The sequence below is a fragment of the Mangifera indica genome, chromosome 5, assembly GCF_011075055.1.
Source record: "Mangifera indica cultivar Alphonso chromosome 5, CATAS_Mindica_2.1, whole genome shotgun sequence".
NCBI classification, from domain to species: Eukaryota; Viridiplantae; Streptophyta; class Magnoliopsida; order Sapindales; family Anacardiaceae; genus Mangifera; species Mangifera indica.
The window spans coordinates 1,826,345-1,845,193 of NC_058141.1; the positions used below are offsets into that span (position 1 = coordinate 1,826,345).

Sequence of the window (18,849 nt, forward strand, 5' to 3'; positions counted from 1 at the left end):
CTCTCTTTTGATATAAAATAAAAACAAACAAAAAAATTTTTAATTTATCCATGTAAGTGCTTGGAGTCTCTAGATAGTGACTAGTGACCACATAATTATTTTCACAGTATTATAATCTTCATTTAAATGAAATTTTCAAAATAAGACTTAACATCAATTTGTCGAAGGGTTGATTTAGATCTTAACCAGTTCAACTAGACACGTCAATTGAGCCGGGTCGAATGGAGGCCTAGCCCGAAGCACGAAAAAAAGCTCGGGCACGACAAAGCCCGACCCGATACTTAGCGTGTCGGGCCAAGCCCATGGGCTTATTAGGTCGGCCTTGGGCTTTAATATTAAACCCATGGGCTGACCCGGTCCGACACGACACTGTTTATATATATATATATATTTTTTAATTTTTTCCACGTATCCTGCCGCAAGACAGCAGAAGCTGTTGCCTTGCGGCAGAAGCAAGAATTTGCTTCTGCCAAATGGCAGAAGCTGCTTTTGCCTGGGGGCAAAACGACTTCTGCCTGGCAGAAGCCGTTGGCAACGACTACTGGCGCCAGTAGCTGTTGCCAAACTTTTTTTAAAATTTTTTTTAATTAATTTATTTTTTCCTATAAAAACTTATTCAATTTTTCATTTTTACTTTCAATTACAATTACAAATTTCTCAACCTTTCAAACTCTCAATCTCTCAAACTCCCAATCTCTCAAACTCTCAATCTCAACTATTTATTATATTTTTAATCTCATTTTATTTTAATTTTATCATTACAAAATATTACAAATGGATTCAATGTCAAATGCATTCAATCTATTTGAATATTATCATGCTGGCATTGATGATATTATTGATGATGCACAAGGTGGAATAGATGGAGTACCAACAGGTGAAAGTGGTACGAGTACAAGTTCGCATTATTCGACAGACAGAAAAAGAAAACAAACGTCAATGGTATGAGAACACTTTGATAGAATAGAGGAAACAATAAAGGGGAAATTAATTTGTCGAGCAGTATGCAAACATTGCGGTTCTTGTTTAACATGTGCAAGTACAAATGGGATGGGACATTTTCGCCGACATGTTACTGATTACTGTAAAAAAATTCCACATAAACTTAGAGGACAAAAACAAATTGCATTCACCAGATTGCGATATGTTGGTCCAGGTGCCACTTCAGCAGGAGGTCCGAGCGGTTCTGGACATATGAGATAAATGTCGACTTTTACGTACGATCAAATGAAGGTACGAGATTACATGGCCAGGTATGTCGTTGCTTTTGATCAACCTTTTAGTTATGCAAAAGATGAAATTTTAGAATGGATGATGCAAAATAGTATTCAACCAGCATTTAGAAGAATTCCTAGGTCAACTCTTAGGTCAGATATATTGAGAAATTATGAATTAATGAAAATAAAAATTATTGGAGAATTAAGTAATTTTAATGGTGTTATTTCAATAACTTCTGATTTATGGACTGCTATAAATCAATATATAGGGTATCTTTGTGCAACTACTCATTATATTAATTCTGATTGGCAATTATGCAAAAAAGTTATTGCATTTAGAAATTTAGAATATCCACATAGTGGTCTTGCAATTTATCGTGTATTAGCAAATATTTTTGAGGAATATAAAATTAATAATTCTATTTTTTCAATTACTTTTGATAATGCTAAAAATAATAATAAAGTTATTGAATATATGTATAATTATTTATCTCCTCCATTTAATGGAAAATTATTTCATGTTAGGTGTGCATGTCATATTATTAATTTAATTGCTCAAGATGGCTTGAGTTTGGCAAAAAAACATTTAGAAGTAATTAGACATGTCATTGCATATATTTCATCATCCCTATCATGGGTACAAGCATATCATCAATTATATAGATCAATAGGGTTAAAAAGGAAAAAATTAAAAATAGATATTAGCACTAGGTGGAATTCAACATATCTCATGTTGAAAGCATACGAAGGGTATGAAGTTCCTATAACACGATACTTCAATACCCAACCAATGGATTTGCAAGATCCTATTTTTTTGACAGATCAAGATTGAGAAATAGCTATGACTTTAATGAACTTGTTAGAGCCATTGAAAACAGCCACAGATCATTGTTCAGGTGTGTATTATCCAACAACTTGTTCTATAATATATAGTATGGTAGAAATAAGTGATATTTTTAAAGAACATAGGTATCGTCACTCTCATAATGCTTTTCAAAATATATGTATGCAAATGGAACAAAAATTTTAAAAATATTGGAGTGAAATTCCTTTACTTTATTCTGCAGCTACTATTTTAGATCCTAGGGCAAAAACTAATGGATTATAAAATTTATTTGATGTTATTAATAAAAAATTGTCAATTAATAACAATGTAAATTCTGTTGAATATGTTCAAAAATTTTTATTTGATATGTATAGTATTTATGAACAAAAATATGGAAAAACTGGACAAAGTTCTGCACCAGAGGTAAGTTTTGGTAGTTCGGGTAAAAAAAAGTCACGCATATGGTCTTTATTGCGTAAAGGTAAACAAACTGTTAGTCAAAGTACAAATTATAGTCAATTTTACAATTATATAAATATTGACCATTATCCTAAAATTGTTCAAAGATATAATGCTAAAAAACTAGATGTTTTGGCATGGTGGAAAGACAAGGCAGAAACCTTTCCTGTGCTTGTAGCCATAGCTCGAGATCTACTAACATCTCTGGTGTCAACTGTGACATCAAAATCCGCTTTTAGTGCAGGGGGATGCATGCTGGATGATAGACGATCCAATTTACATCCAAATATGGTTGAAACGATAATGTGCATGAAAAATTGGATCAAAGCTGATTTTAAATTACAGAATCGTGTGACAGAAGATGTCTTTGAAGAATTTAAAGATTTGGATGTAGAAGATGAATAGATAAATATTATATAGTAGATAAATTTTATTTATGTTTTGTAATTTATACAATATGTAAATTAATTTATTTTTATTTTATTAACAATTTTTAATATTTTTTATCATGTAACCACGATATTCCTCCGCCATAAGTGAGGGATTATAAATAAAATATTCGGGGTACTGTCCTCGATTTTAATAATTGAAAAATAATTTGTATTTAAAATTTTTAATTAAAACTTTTTTTTAAATATTTAATAAGGCCCGGCCCGACCCATTTAATAAAGCCTGGCCCGGCCCATTTAAAGCCTGTTAGTATATGGGCCGGGTTTTGGGCCTTTATATTTTAAAGGGTCGGCCCGATCCGAAGGCCCATTATTGTTTGGGCCTCGGGCCCGACCCATTAGCCCAACGGGCCGAGCTGGAGTCGGTCCGGCCTGACCCATTGACGTCTCTAAGTTCAACCATTAGTTGAACTAATGATAGATCAAATAAATATTTAAATAATATTCAATCAAACATAAATATGACATAATGGAATGTTGTTAATATTCTTTGATGGATTTGGTTCAAGTCTTAGAAATTGTGAAGAGCAATAGTTTGAGTTCGATGGTACTCTTGCAACACAAAAGGTATTGTGGTCGTACTGGATTATTTGACAACTAGATTAAAGAAGGGTGAACAAAAAAATTGAACCAAAACTGTAGGTATCCAACTTTTGATTCTGATTTCTATCTGAAACTAGCCTATCATAGATAGGTTTCAATTTTAATTCTGGTTTCGGTTCCACCTTATAAAAAACCGAAACCGAAACCTATAAATAAATATCATAGGCTAATAAAGGCCTTTTAATTAGTAATCTTATATTTGAAACCTTGAAGTCTTTTACTACTATTATTGACATGCTATTATCCTAGACTAAACAGAATATGTTGGAGATTATTTTTTCTCTTTCATCATCATCTTTCTGATTTTTCTTCTTTGAGGCTACTCGATCGAAGCCATGTTTTCATATGAAGTTCTTTTCTGAGACAGGTTTTTTTTATAAATTTGCATAAAATGAAGTTCACCCAAACAAGAAAAAGAACTGGATCTCTATTGAAATTATAGCTACCACTTCAGTCTAATTCATAACATCAATTGCTGGCATCAAGAAGAAAAATTTAACTCTCAAACAAACGTATTTATGTGCTTGTTCACGGTAAGAAAAATTATTTTGATATATTTTCCTAACAATAAGATGTAAAGTATTTCATACCATTTAATATTGTACAGTTCGAGTAAGAATTAGAACATGCTCCAAATAGATAACGTCAATTCCTATCCAAAACCGATTTTATGGGTTTCAAGTTTCTATTTTTAAGAACTCGTTTACCTTTAGATTAAAAAAAAGTTCAAACTCACTTGAATTTGAAAAAAAATTATCACACAAGAAGCTGAAGAAGAAGAAAAGTCATAAAAAAAAAAAGAATCTATCAATTACTCATTGGATTCAAGTCAAAGAAGAAAAAAAAATCAGAAATAATAAATATATTAATCGCTCACTAAATCGAGCAAAAAAAAAAGAAAAATTATAAAAAATAATAAATATATCAATCACTCACTGTATTCAAATTAAAGAAGAAGAAAAATCATTGAAAAAGATCAATTTATCAATCACTCATTAAACTTAAGCCGAAGAAGCATATTCATATTGAAATTCAAATAAACTCAAAAGTTAAGTCCTAATAATTATAAAATATTATTAGAATAATATTCTCCTAAACAAAATTGTTCCATGATTTAAAATATAAAATTTTTTTATTAAAAAGTAAAAACTTTCCCACAACATGAACCCTTCATCAGTCATTATCAAAACAAAGAGGGGTAATTTCGTCAACTTAAATCATTTTTAAGAAATTTTGAAAACAACCAATTTTCCAAAACCCCCTCTAATAATTTGGCTAATTTTCCTTACAGTTTTAGTTAGTATCTTTCTTCTCTTCAGTAAGAAAAAATAAAAAATAAAAAACTCTGAGTTCAAAATGAGCAATTCCACGAACGTTGCCGCCGAATCATTCAAACCCGGACAGCGAGTTCACTCAGCCAACGACACGCGTCGAATCGGTACGGTTAAGTATGTCGGAGAAGTGCAGGGTTATTCAGGCACATGGATTGGAGTCGATTGGGACGGCGACGGAAACGGAAAGCATGATGGATCCGTCAACGGTGTCCGTTACTTCAATGCCCGAACCGAGAAGTCCGGATCCTTCGTTCGGGTCCAGAACTTGAGTCCAGGTATTTCGTTGCTTGAAGCTCTTGAACTAAGATACAAAGGCGAAGCTACTAAAGAGGAAGAAGGTCAGTGATTAATTTCAATTTTTTTAAGATTGTGTTACTTTATATTTAATTTAAAATCATTCAATCACCTGTATACCCATTTATTGGTTTTTTATAACGAAACATTGGTTAAATTGCAATCACCGAGATGATGATAATTTTAAAAGTACTGTTCCCGTAATGTGACTATGGCTGCTAGAGTTGGAAAATAATAATATATTCAGATTATAGGTTGTATTTTTTTTTTTACAATGATGAGTGTAACACCTCACAAAGTGAATAAGTGATGTTGTGCCGTACCGAAATGTTCATTCTGGTAATGTTACTGTAATTTTGGCAACCAGTAACATGGCATTCTGTTAAAGTGGCTAACTGGAAGTTGCGCAGGCATCATTACTAGTTACTTTCAAGTTTCAATAATGTGATTGGTTATATGTAGCGATTACAGTTGCCTTATTATTTTAGTGCTGTGTTTTTGCATATTTCTTTCAGTTTGATGATGAAGTTTCTGTTATGTTGTGCATTCCATTTCTTTTTCGTTGTTTTTGGTAATGTTATGAGCATTTGTATTTGGGTAATGTAGATGAATTCTTGTTAATGTGGCTACTTTGTAGATGAAATGTATGTTCTATCAGCGACTAACAAAAGGGTGTCAGTTGAATTTGTGGGGAAAGACAAAATTCAAGATAAGTTAAGTAAATTTGAAGAGTTGAAGAGTGCCTCATTATCTTACATGGGTGTTAGCTCTCTTGGAGCTGGTATTGGTTCTATTGTACCAAGTAAGTTGCTTTCATTTCCTCTTTGTTTCTTGAATAAAAATTAATGAGTGAAATGATTTGAAAATTTTTTTCCCTGATTTGGTGATCATATTGAGTTCTTATAGTAAACTTTTGTAGAACTAAAGGAGCTTGACTTGACTGGAAATTTGCTTTCAGAATGGAAGGTGTGTAGTCCTGCAATTTGTAGTGTGTAAGAGTTGCTTTTATGTGTTTATATATTACCATATTCTGTTCTGCTCTTTGCATTAAAGTTTGTACTCATCTAATTTGTGAACTCTTATTTTTGCCGACTTTTGCACTTTCTTAGATTATTTAATTTGTGATATTTCTATTTATTTTATATGAGGTTGTCTTTGTTGTTGAACTTCCTCGTATTGCAATTCTCCACTTGACATATTGGCTCATTGTAAACATGCTACATTGATACTTTAATGTAGTGGCTTGTTATTTTCAAAGCTTATTGAAAACCTTGCGCTGGTGTTGTTGGCATATGATCTAGTGTTTTTCTAGAATCTTTTTATTAGTAAAAGTTGCTTCTGTTGCATAGTCTGGTATCTCTTTTGAGTTGGTCTTTCCTTGCAGGATGTTGGTACCATTTGTGAACAGTTGCCAGTTCTTACTGCTGTCAATCTTTCTCACAATCTGATGTCAAAGAATATCTCTGGGCTTTCACAACTAAAAGGCATCCGCATTTTAGTCTTAAACAATACTGGTATAAATTGGGTGCAGGTGGGTTATTTTTCCCTTCCTCTTTGCTTTTCAAGTTTTATTCATATACTTAAATGTTTAACTACCATATTTTTCTTGATATGGCAGGTTGAAATAATCAAGCATTCACTACCAGCAATTGAAGAGCTACATCTCATGGGAAATAACATAAGTGCTATACAGGTAGTGCTTGTTGGATAATATTAATTTATGGCCTTAAAGTCTCTATAATCTCATTAGCATACCGCTGTGCATATTATTTGTCATTATCTTTGAAATTTTATTTTGGCAAATTATTTCAGATTTCACAAAGATAATAGGTGGCTATTTAGCATAAATTTATTGCATGAATAAAAACTTGTTAGGGATGAAAATGAAAGCGATGAAAGTGCTATAATTGCAGAGATGGAATAGAAAGTATAGAGAGAAGAGTTCAGATATCAGTATGTATGTATGTATGTATGTATTCGGAATAAACCAATACAAGTATGAGCAATAAATTGTATTGGAATAGATCCCATGCTTACTGAGAATACACTAAACTGTTCATCTCTGCTTTCATGATCCACTGTAGTTGTTTGTGCCTTTCAATAATTAAAATCCTAAATCTTGTATGATCATATAATTCGGAATAAACCAATACAAGTATGAGCAATAAATTGTATTGGAATAGATCCCATGCTTACTGAGAATACACTAAACTGTTCATCTCTGCTTTCATGATCCACTGTAGTTGTTTGTGCCTTTCAATAATTAAAATCCTAAATCTTTTTGTTGAATGGATCTTTCTATTCATTCACTGGTTTCTAGCCAGTGTCATCATCTGTTATTCAAGGATTTGAGTCTTTGCGACTTTTGAATTTGGAAGACAACTGTATAGCTGAATGGAATGAAATCCTCAAGCTTTCTCAGCTAAGAAGGTTAGAAAGAACTGTCTGCTTTTCTATCAGCAACTTTTGGCATAAATTTACAATTGTGAGTTGCTAAATTTTGCTGTGATCCTTTAAATATGCTTTCTGGCTTTCAGCTTGGAGCAGCTTTATTTGAACAAGAACAATTTGGCCCGCATCTTTTACCCTGATGATGATACAATATGCAAGCTGCTCGGTGCATCTGAATCTCTTGAGAAAAGCTATATGCCATTTCAGAATTTGTGCTGCCTTCTTTTGGGTAATTTGTGATAACTTCCTATGAGTTTTGATGCTTCCTTTCTCTTATCTATTTTGCAATTGTTTCTTATTTTTTTTCGCTTTTTCAGGAAATAATAACATTGAGGACCTAGCCTCAATTGACTCACTGAATTTGTTTCCCAAATTGATGGTAATGTCTATGTTATCTGTCACATATTAAAGCCTCTTTCATATCAGCTTAGGAGCTAATAACATACGGGAACTTCTTGGTTATTATACATTCTTCAGGATCTTGTTATTGATATTTTCTTGAAAATATGTTTGATCAGTAATATGGACAATATTCCAGTGCATGTGCTAAAAGATTACAGCACTAATTGCCATCTCTTCCTCCATCTCACATACATACACAATTGTATGCTCCTCATTTTTTTTGGTTCATGGTCCATGTACAAAATCCTAGGATAGTTAATGGTTTATTCTCATTACTCGTCTTTTATTATATTGAAGGAAATAAGGCTTTCTGAAAATCCAATAGCTGATCCTGGAAGAGGTGGTATCCCAAGGTTTGTAGTGATTGCAAGATTAAGAAAGATTGAAATACTAAATGGGAGTGAGGTAAAATTGTAGAACTTTGATGCTAACAATTTTTGTTGCTACCCAAGGCTCTTCTGAATCTAATGCATCTGTATTTAATACAACTTTCAGGTAAGCCCTCGCGAAAGGAAGGACTCTGAAATCCGGTAAATAATATATTTTTTTATACTAGTCTGCTCAGTGCTCGCTTCTTCTGATTAATATAGGCAATTGTTCTCACCCCTTTGTTTCCTACCCTTGTGTTGTGTGTCTAGATTTCCGCTTTTTGTCTCTTTGCTGCCATTTTCTGTTAGGATAGTGGAACACTTGTTCTAATTTTAGAGGTTAGGTTTTATTATATAGAGGGGTAGTTAGGGTTATTAAGGGAGAAGGAAGAAAAAATGAGGATTTTTAAGCAACTTTAGGGTTGTGGGCCACCTTAATGCTGATTGTGGAGGGACTTTGGCGTCTCGGATGACTGGAAATGGGAGATCCTAACCCCTCGATTTGTCCAATTTATCTATGTAATTACCTTTGTATGAATAAAATAGTTTTGCTTGCGCTTTTCAGTACTGTTTGAGTTGAAATTGGGAATAATGGTCTGTGTCCCTAAAATTTTCCTATGGCTAAAGTAATAATAATCTGAAAGCTTTTAAGAATAAATGACACAAACAAGATGTCTAGTTGAGCATTTTTATCTTGTCGTGCATTGAAGCTTTATAGTGGCAGTCATAGGTTTGAGATGAGATTGCATCCAGGTGTAAGGTAATTAGTGGCCAGTTTGGTATATTAGAGACTTAAAATTGGACAAGAGGATTGCTGCAATTATATAATTGTAGCTAATTAGTTTACAGATAAGATGGAACTCTTGAAGAAAAATAACTGCTCAATTTTAAAGCGCTTTTGTTCTAATGAAAATACTTTACATGGAGTACTTTTATTGGCTGAAAGGGGGTTTACAGAGACAACATCCTCCACTTAAGTTTGAGAGAGAAGGAAAATTTGTGTAAAGAAATGAGGTATTGGAACAGGTTTATATAGGACGGAGTATTTCTTAGATAGTTATCAGGTCAGTAAATTGTTGTACAGAGTGTTTGTTGTTTCTTTTACCAAAAAAAGAAAATTGTTTTGCACAATTAAAGTGTGTTTGTGTTAGAGAGGAACAGAAAACGTAGATAACAATGGTCTGACTAAGAAGACTATTGTTAGTGATTTGCCAGACTATAATATTATCCAGAATCTTTCTTGCAGGTACGTTCGCCTTGTTATGTCAAAGTTGCATGACAATCCTGAAGAAGTAAAACAGCTTCATCCTAGGTAAATTTACTTCAGTGAAGAACAATTTGTCATCAACAATAGCCAGTTCAATCCTATAGTTGTCAGCTTATTTTTGAGAAGGGATACAGATAAATTATGGTGTATTGGATATTTCTGTCGAAAAGACCAGCTTAACATTCACCACTAAACTCTATCACAAGCCTGATGGAATACTTCATTTCTATTTCATTTCAGTAATGATATTCTTACTGTGGACTTAAAAAACTCAATTACAGATTTGCTGAGCTTAAGGCTTTCCATGGAATTGAGGATGAAAGGCCATCAGTTGGAGCAGCAGGACCCCAAAAACTGGCATCAGGACTTCTGTGTATGAATTGTGAATTTTCCTTATAGCTTCTTTTTTGGGCCTTTCACTGTTGGCATTCATCTTATAATATGCATCTATGCAGCTATCACCCTGAAATGTGTGGGTGCATCAATTGGCGAGAAGCCTTCATTGATTAAGAAATTACCAGCCACTACCACAGTTATATCCTCAACCTTCTTCTACAACTACTTTTGGTGTATACATTTTTTAAATATCACTTTTGATTTTTTATATTTCATTTCAGGTTGGCAAGCTTAAAAGCTTATGTGAAAGCTTTTTCAAGCTGAAGTCTGTCAGACCGAAATTGTTTCTTCAGGAAGAGGTTTGTCTTAGCCACCACTCCATTTATAAACATTAATGATCACAAAAACCCCAAACGATGTGATTAATTATACAGGATGTTCCATCATGGTGAACCTATGATCAGTATGACATTGTACAATTATAGGAATATCTCCCAAATCTCAAACATGTCTAGATCAATGTCTTTAGGCTCGGACCAGGCTTTGATTAATCCGACCAGCTGGACGGACGAGTAATGTTAGCTGATATAATTAAAAATTTAAAACGGATTTACTAAATATATTTATTAGATAATGTTGAACAATTAATGTTTTCAATCCAATGGTTTGGCTTCAGGTTCGAGTTGCTTCATCCTCAAGTTTAAATAAATGATGTTGACATTAACATGATGGTCCAACCAGATTGACTTGATGGTTGAATCGCAACCCGACGTGATTCATATGGTTCAACTTTGGGTGAATTTGCTAAAACGAGTTATAGGCTTGACCCAAATCAGATCGATCACCGGTTCTGGTTGGACCAGCTGGTTTAGATTTTAAAACAGTGGTCTAGATTTTAAATACACAAGAATTTAGATTGAAAAAAACAGGCACTTGCCTCAGAATTTTTTTGTTGGCAAGTTTTATATCTTTGAATTTGTAGGGTTCCCCATTACCATTGTTGCTTGACGATGAAATGGCTTCTTTGATGGACGTTGGAGTTGGCAATGAATCTACGATCCTGATAGATGAAGAGAGTTGATTAAAGTATTGTTACTTCGAAAACATCATTCAGATCCATGGAAGGTAGCATTCAGTCTTAATTTCCTCTCTGCATCTGCTTGTAATTTTTGCCTTTTTACCCCTCCGATTTTATTCCTTTATTCAAATTTGCATGCAGGTTTTTTATATGGAACCAATTGCTTTGCCAATATTTTCTAATTTCTCCCTAGCAGAAGTGTTCTTTCTGTGGTGTTGTGGTAAGTCCTTGGGATGATTTAATTGAGTACTGTTGCCTTATTTTTCTAAAACAAGTGCTATGAAGAAAGAAGAGCATAAAGGTCCTTCAATTTGAATGTTGAACTTCTATGTGGTCAATAGTGCTTGAGATGGTTGCTTCTTCCTTTTTTTTTTAAATAATTATACTCGTAAATTTTACTTATGGTGATTGAATATTGAAATTAAGAATTAAGAATTATTACTAAATGCAAAAGATTATTCACATAAAGTATAAATTATAAATTTAGAGTCTAAAACTTGATTTATGTTTAATTAGACCTGATGACATTTTATGTTATTAGAATGACACTATTCAAACAAAACACTTAACCAGAATTATGTTGAAACACTTAACCAGAATACGATCCGAATCATAAACAGGTTGACACAATATGACCTGATTGAGAAACGGTTGTGTTGTGTTAAAACAATTCATTTAACTCAAAACAATACATTTTAAATGTTTTCTATTTATACATTATTTGAATTGATCTAATTTAACATGTTTTGACATGAATGACACTATTCAAACAAAACACTTATATACGGGTTGTGTTAAGGTTAACATGTTGTATTAATGTAAAAAATACTAATACAATTTGATGTAGAATTAATGTAAAAAATACTCAATCCAAACCTGCTATTTAACATGTTGTATCAGGTCAGAAGATCATATCGAAAATTACGAGCTTCATAATCAATACTTGTTACCACAATAGAGATTATTTGAATAAAATGATTAAATAATTACTCAATATATTTATTTCTTGTCATTGAAATTAGTGATAAAAATGCTAAGATCTTCCCTTTTTTTTTTTTTAAAGATAACTTTTAAAATAATAAAATTCTATGATTATATTTTTATATATATAATATGGGTAATGATTAATTTGTTATATTGTGAATAAATGATTTTGAATTAAAGATATATTATTTATATATTTAAATTATGTATAAAAAATATGTACATATAATATTATTTTTTTATAAATTGCTTTTATTATCAAAACTTCTCGAATACTTAAACGAGGCAGGAGCAATACTTATGTTATAAATTTGTATTATTGTTATAACATTGTATGCTCATTTCAATTTTATTTTTAATTTTAAGTTCTCTTTATGTTCAAACACATTGTTTTTTTTTATAATTAATTTACTAATGCTTAAGGAGAGGACTTTTTCCCACCTATTTTTTTTCCCAATAACACTCTTCCACTCTTGAATATTATAACTCACACTTTCTCACTTTTTATTAGAATTCAAACATTCGTTTTAACGATCGAAGAATATGTTTATCGGTTTGTAAAATACATGAATATTATACCCCTAAAATACAATTAATATCACTTTCTTTCTTAGTATACAAACAATTTATGTTTTCATTATAAATTTAAATATTTATAAATTAGACCCTTTGTCTTCAATTTAAACAAAAAAAAATTAAAACTCTAATCCTAATTTTCATGAGATGCAAACCCATAGTCACACTGATTATAGTCGGAATGTGCTTAAATAAGAATAACATTATTTTGATGTGATTCTAATTGCCACCGATGACAATATTTATTGTCAATGAGTGTTTTAATATTTTTACATTAAAATTTTATAATTATTAATCATAAATTAATATGAACTATGAGTGAGAACACGTTCAATAAAGTTTTGGTAGCAAAGTGAGATAAATGGTGTTGTACAGATTGTAGACTGTCATTTCGCTACCACAGGGCCATCCAGGGAAAATTTTTTTGGTGTCTTTTGTGACTATGCTTGTGTTAGTTTTTGCTATCTTGATCCTCTTCTTCGAATCAAGGTGAGCTTAGGTTGTTTTTTGGTATCCGTTTGAATTGTGTGTTGTTTTTGTTAATATATATTTACTTATACAAATGTATCTTTATAATTTTAAATTATTTATATTTTTCAAATTTATTTAGATTTTTGTTGCGTATATTAAAATAATTAATATATGATATTTGTAATATTTGAAATAGTGGACTTGTTTTAATTTTACTTAATTTTGTTATTTAATATATTTATTTTGTGTTTAGAGGGTATGAGAAAGAGATTTTTCTCCGCGGGTTTTAAGAGAGGATTTTTTTCTCATGGGATAAGGAGGGAATAGGGAGAAGATTTTTTTTCACAGAAAGAAGACGAGAAATCTTTGTCATCTTCGTAACGAAAATAGACTGGAGACAATGATTAATATCTTCTATAAAAACAAAAATGGGGACAGAGATAGAGATTGAGATTCCCTCTTCAGCCCTCTAGTTGCCATCCCTATCTCTACTCTTTTAAAAAAAGAAAAAGCTTTGTAGTTGGTACATCTATTATTAATCTTATAATATTTGGGGATTTTAATTTAAATAACCAAATATGAAGGGACTGTTACATAAGTAATTAAAGTTCTATTTTTTAATACCATGAGCATTAATTTCAATTTGGACGAAAATATTCTCACGGAATTTTCCTCACTTTTCGCATAAAAATTAAGTAGTATTTTACAATTTTTTATATAAATAATGACACATCACTATACAATTGAATAGTTAAAAATTAAAAATAAAATAATATTCAATTATACAGTAATATATTATTATTTATACATAAAATTTTATACAAAAAATTATATATATAATATTATTGATGAAAATTATTCAAACTTAAAACTTAAAGAAGGGGGAGACTGCAAAATGATAAACTGTCACCTTTAAAAGAAAAATTAACATTTTTCTCACATTGATTTTAATAGTTAAAAAATATTTTTATTATTATATGAAATCTATAAATATTTAATATTTTATCATTAATATTACTTAAACCCTAAAATATAAATAAATAATTTTTTATATTTACAAATTTAAAAATTTATCATTTAAACTTCTCTCTTCAATTGAAAAAAAAAAACAAAACCTTAATCTTAATTATGACTAGATCTACATATATTACAATTGAAAATATTAGATACAGGTCGACCCATGACGGGTCGACCAAACCCGATTTAATATAACTGTCATGAGCAGTTATGAGAAGGAGTTGGAGGACAGTTAGACATATATAAATTGTCTAAACTGCCTCCTCATTGAGAATTACGTTATTTTCAAAAAAAAAAAAGGTCTTTCCTGTCTTCTTTTGTAAAAACCAAAAATATACAGTAAATTTGTCCCCCAAAATGAAAAGCAATACGTGGGCGAATGACGTCGTAGAAATAGACTAACGTCAACACCTCGTGCAGTATTCGAAGACACTTCATCAAAAATCAATACGGGTACGCAAAATCCTTGTTTATAGAATTCATAGAATTTGATCCTGACATGTCATTTATTCCCAACATTGGTATCAGAGCCTAGGATACATATTTGTTATGTTTACTGTGAATCGTATTGCGTATATTGTGCAAATTAGAATCTGTGTATTGAATTTTGTTTTAAAAATTCATTTTTGGGCACGAATTTAATTCGACCAAAATTGCATGAAATTGGTGTTGGGAAACATGTTGAATAAATTATTGGAATGGTATTGCATGTTTTGAATTGAAAAACGACTCGAATGAACGTCGGAATCGATGAAAATTGACCCAAAACCGAGACCATAGGTGTCTTTATGCTTCCTCGCTGTTTCGATGGATTCCGACGCCATCGGTGCCGAAAATTGGAATGATAGGACTCATCATCGACTGGGCTACAAAAGCCCTATAGTTTAGATGTCGAAAAATCGTCGAAAAACGACCAATTAGATGAACAAAAAATCTAGGGTTTATGCACAATTCCGGATTAAACTCGGGTTGGAAAAACCCAATTACCTAACCCTTTGGTCAACGGATTGGTCAAGACTCGAACCGATCAACGGGTTAACCCGTTGAGTCAATCGGATTACCCGAATTGTTCAATGATCCATCTGGTCAGTTGATCAGTCAACGATCAAAATGTTGACCATACCGTTGACCGACGCGTATGAGCTCGTGGAGGAGTGTGACTACATAGTTTGACGCGTGAAAGTGCGTGACATACAATAACCGACGCGTTCGACTTATTCCTAGCATGTTAAAGCTTGTTGCAGACTCTTTACGTCATGTGGAGGCACGTGCGGTGTCGACTAGACGTATGAAGGGGTGTATGAGCTTATTATGGCACATGATAGCACGTGAACATCCATTTCCAACGCGTCTTGGCACATGAAACCTGTTTTCTGATCCTCGGATGTTGTGTAGTACTCGGATCTGTATATAAGATGTGTTCCATGGGTCTTATGGCACATAATGACATGTAATATCTTATTTTGACTCCCGAAAATACATATTGGTGTTTTGAAATATATGTTTCTACTTCATGCAAGGTTGTTGACTAGGGACCATCGCATTGCATGTCGAAACTATGAATACTCTATTGAATTATCTTAATTGGAAAAGAGATAATATCTATGCATGAATATGAGCCCCATAATCAATGTCTTATTCGGGACAAGAATTTGAAACTTTTTGGGATTGAGTGGATTCATTATAGCTTGCTATAGAGCGACGCTTGGTAATGTACGAGAGAATATCCACTACTTTAATGTTATTCCCAAAACTAACGTAATGCGAGGTATTTGACCTAACACAAATGTAATAAAGACTTTATCATGGATAAAGTGACTGAAAGATCAATACGGGTTGATGAAATGATCATAGTCAAGATAGATGATGCATTCATTGTATCATATATATTAGTTAAGTGTGAGAATTCTGAGATTGATAGAATTTAATGAAATTCTCATTCAGAATTAATATTGGCGCAATTAGATTAAAGTTTAAAATGTCAAACATTTGTGTCATGGAAGATGATTGGGAACATAGTGAACTTTTGATTCTGTGCCTTATGTGAGATATTTTAAAATTTTAATGCATAATTATGACAATTGATGTGTATTTGATTGCATTGATAACGTTATGTCTAATAGATATGTCTCTGTGATCTAGTTAACCATAACATCTTAGAAAATGATGACTGATTTGAATGAGAATGATATTGAATAGAGAGAATTACAACGTGTGGCATTTGAAATGCACAATACCCTAAATGAGCAAAAGGCTTTGAAGGTCGTAGATTAGGTTAAGATAGAGTTGTGGCTGACTAAGGGATAGAAACCCAATCAGTGCCTTACACAAATGTTATTTGGATGCACATCACGCATGTAAAAAACATGATTCACTTTGTGTGATATCTTGATCAATTTCATGAATAATGATCTGGTATATGAGTACTATTAATGTTCAACTGTATATGTCATAAATATGGGTTTAGTTGAAAAGTTTGGAGGAACTACAATCCTAAAATAAAGACAGTTGATTGTTAAATTTGATTAAATGTCAAATCTGATTATGAAACTAAAGTCAACTACGCATAACTTGATACATGAACAATAGGTTCATTTAGAAAAACAATCTATTCCTGATAGTGAGAGTGTATAAAGGTGCATATGACTCACAATGAGGAAAGAAAAACTTTTGTTAGTTGTTCTAGCCATATAGAATTAGAGGATAAACGCCTTTGAGGCAGCTGAACATGTTATTCGTGCATACGTTACAGAATCAACTTTTAAAAGTGAGTGGCTCAAGTCCTTATACAGGAAGGAGATCGTTTAATGCTCAAAAAATAAGAACAAGGAATCGAAATAGGAGAGTGACAAAAGTACTAGAAGTAGAGACGAAAACAAGATGAATAGTTAATATAGAAACAACAAGAATTATATCGCCTGTGAATGAACGAAGTTAAAAATGATAGTCTTGTTCAACATAAAGTGATGAAACTTTGTTTTCTAGTACTATGATATTAACTGAGTATTATTCTATGTGGATTATGGACTTAGAAGCCACCGACTAAATGACTCATGATAGAAGATCTTTAGTAGATTTCTATCGAATTCTGAATAAAGTGAATTGGATATATGTAGGTAACAACACAAAGGTTGTAATAAGAGGAATAAACACAAGCAAATAAGTTTTGTGGGTGGTCGAATATGTATGAATATAAAAGCAAATATATGACATGCTATATTAGGGCATGTTGGCCTAGATGAGTTGAATAAATTGGCCTATGAAAGATTATTAGAAACTTTCACATAAATAGAATTGTTCACATGTAAGCATTGCCTAGTTGGAAAAACTTCTAGAAAACCATTCAACAAAGCTATAAGAGTTTGACTTCCTTTGCAATTTATATACTTAGGTATATGTTTTCCTATGAATGTAAAGTCTGAGAATGTATCTCATATTTCATTACTAGTGATGATACCAATGCTTGATTCGGTCTTATCTACTTGATCTCCTATAAGTCAGAAGCAATAGATTGTTTTAGACACTATATATAATTGAAGTAGAGAATCAATTAGACAAAATAGATAAGAGTTTTATGAACTCATCGAGATTTTGAGCATTTGTTCTAAAAGTTCAAAGAATTGAGTAATGAAAAAAATAGTATGATAAATAGTAATTCCAAAACTTCGTAACAAACCAGTATAGCAGAGAAGAGTAATTGAACTGTATTAGAAATGGTTAAGTCAATGAAGGCGCAAGCAAAACATCAAGTCACTTTGTGATGATATGATATTAATTGCTGCTTGAGTACTTAACCGATCGCCTACTAATCCAGTTGCTTCCACTCCTTATGAGTTATGGTCAGGTAGAAAATCTAAGTTAATTGATAGCAACCTTAGTGGTTAGCAATGTCTATCCATAACTTTTTTCATAAATTTGAACAATTAGGACTGAGAAGAAATGAATGTATCTTTATCAGATACGTTGAACACTCTAAAGGGTATGTGTTCATTAGGAAGGATTCCGTTGAAAGATTAACTAAACTTGTATTAGAGATACTACATTCATAGAGGATATTTTTCTAAATAGGGATGATGCTGATAAAAAGTTTCATGTAAATGAGATGAGAAAAGAACGAGGATGGATATATTGTAACGACCATTAGTTGAATCTTAAGATATAAGACTTATACTTGTTCTAAATAGTGAGAGCAAATACAATTGAGTTCCAATCTATTTTGCATAGTGGGAGTAATGATCCTCAATTGCTTATTTCATTCATCTTAACCTAGTGGGAGCATTGAGATTAAGCTTTAATTTATTTCGAATAGTGGGAGCATTAATTCTCAATCGTATTGGAGTAGACGTCCGAAAGTATTCAAGTGACGTTTTTGAAGTAAAAACGAGGTTTTCATAACTACTTCCTAAGATGATGAAGAACCTAAAATAATTGTCTTATCTCTTAATAGAAAAATTTTGAAATGCAATGAAAGAAGAGATGAGAATTAATTAGACAAAATAAATAAGAGTTTTATGAACTCACCGAGGTTTTGAGCATTTGTTCTAAAAGTTCAAGGAATTGAGTAATGAAAAAAATAGTATGATAAATAGTAATTCCAAAACTTCGTAACAAACCAGTGTAGCAGAGAAGAGTAATTGAACTCTATTAGAAATAGTTAAGTCAATGAAGGCGCAAGCAAAACATCAAGTCACTTTGTGATGATATGATATTAATTGCT

The 18,849-nt window shown here is 31.9% G+C and overlaps 1 protein-coding gene across 1 annotated transcript; it reads left to right on the forward strand.

Moving 5' to 3' along the window:
- The first annotated feature begins 4,823 nt into the window (after window positions 1-4,823).
- On the forward strand, window positions 4,824-11,445 carry LOC123215701 (tubulin-folding cofactor E-like). Its single transcript, XM_044635904.1, has 16 exons — window positions 4,824-5,226; window positions 5,820-5,984; window positions 6,102-6,148; window positions 6,567-6,713; window positions 6,801-6,875; window positions 7,503-7,612; window positions 7,720-7,862; window positions 7,951-8,012; window positions 8,333-8,440; window positions 8,531-8,565; window positions 9,650-9,715; window positions 9,952-10,043; window positions 10,126-10,202; window positions 10,288-10,365; window positions 10,989-11,131; window positions 11,226-11,445. The coding sequence occupies exons 1-15, from the start codon at window positions 4,911-4,913 to the stop codon at window positions 11,085-11,087; spliced, it is 1,620 nt and encodes a 539-aa protein (XP_044491839.1). The 5' UTR covers window positions 4,824-4,910; the 3' UTR covers window positions 11,088-11,131; window positions 11,226-11,445.
- Window positions 11,446-18,849: the final 7,404 nt, after the last annotated feature.

What these genes read in the sequence shown, in the direction of transcription:
- LOC123215701 (XM_044635904.1), top strand. Translation starts at nt 4,911, where the DNA reads ATGAGCAATTCCACGAACGTTGCCGCCGAATCATTCAAACCCGGACAG. An exon ending in AAGCTTTCTCAGCTAAGAAG is followed by an intron (nt 7,613 to 7,719) that starts GTTAGAAAGAAC and finishes TCTGGCTTTCAG; the next exon opens with CTTGGAGCAGCTTTATTTGA. An exon ending in GTAAAACAGCTTCATCCTAG is followed by an intron (nt 9,716 to 9,951) that starts GTAAATTTACTT and finishes ACTCAATTACAG; the next exon opens with ATTTGCTGAGCTTAAGGCTT.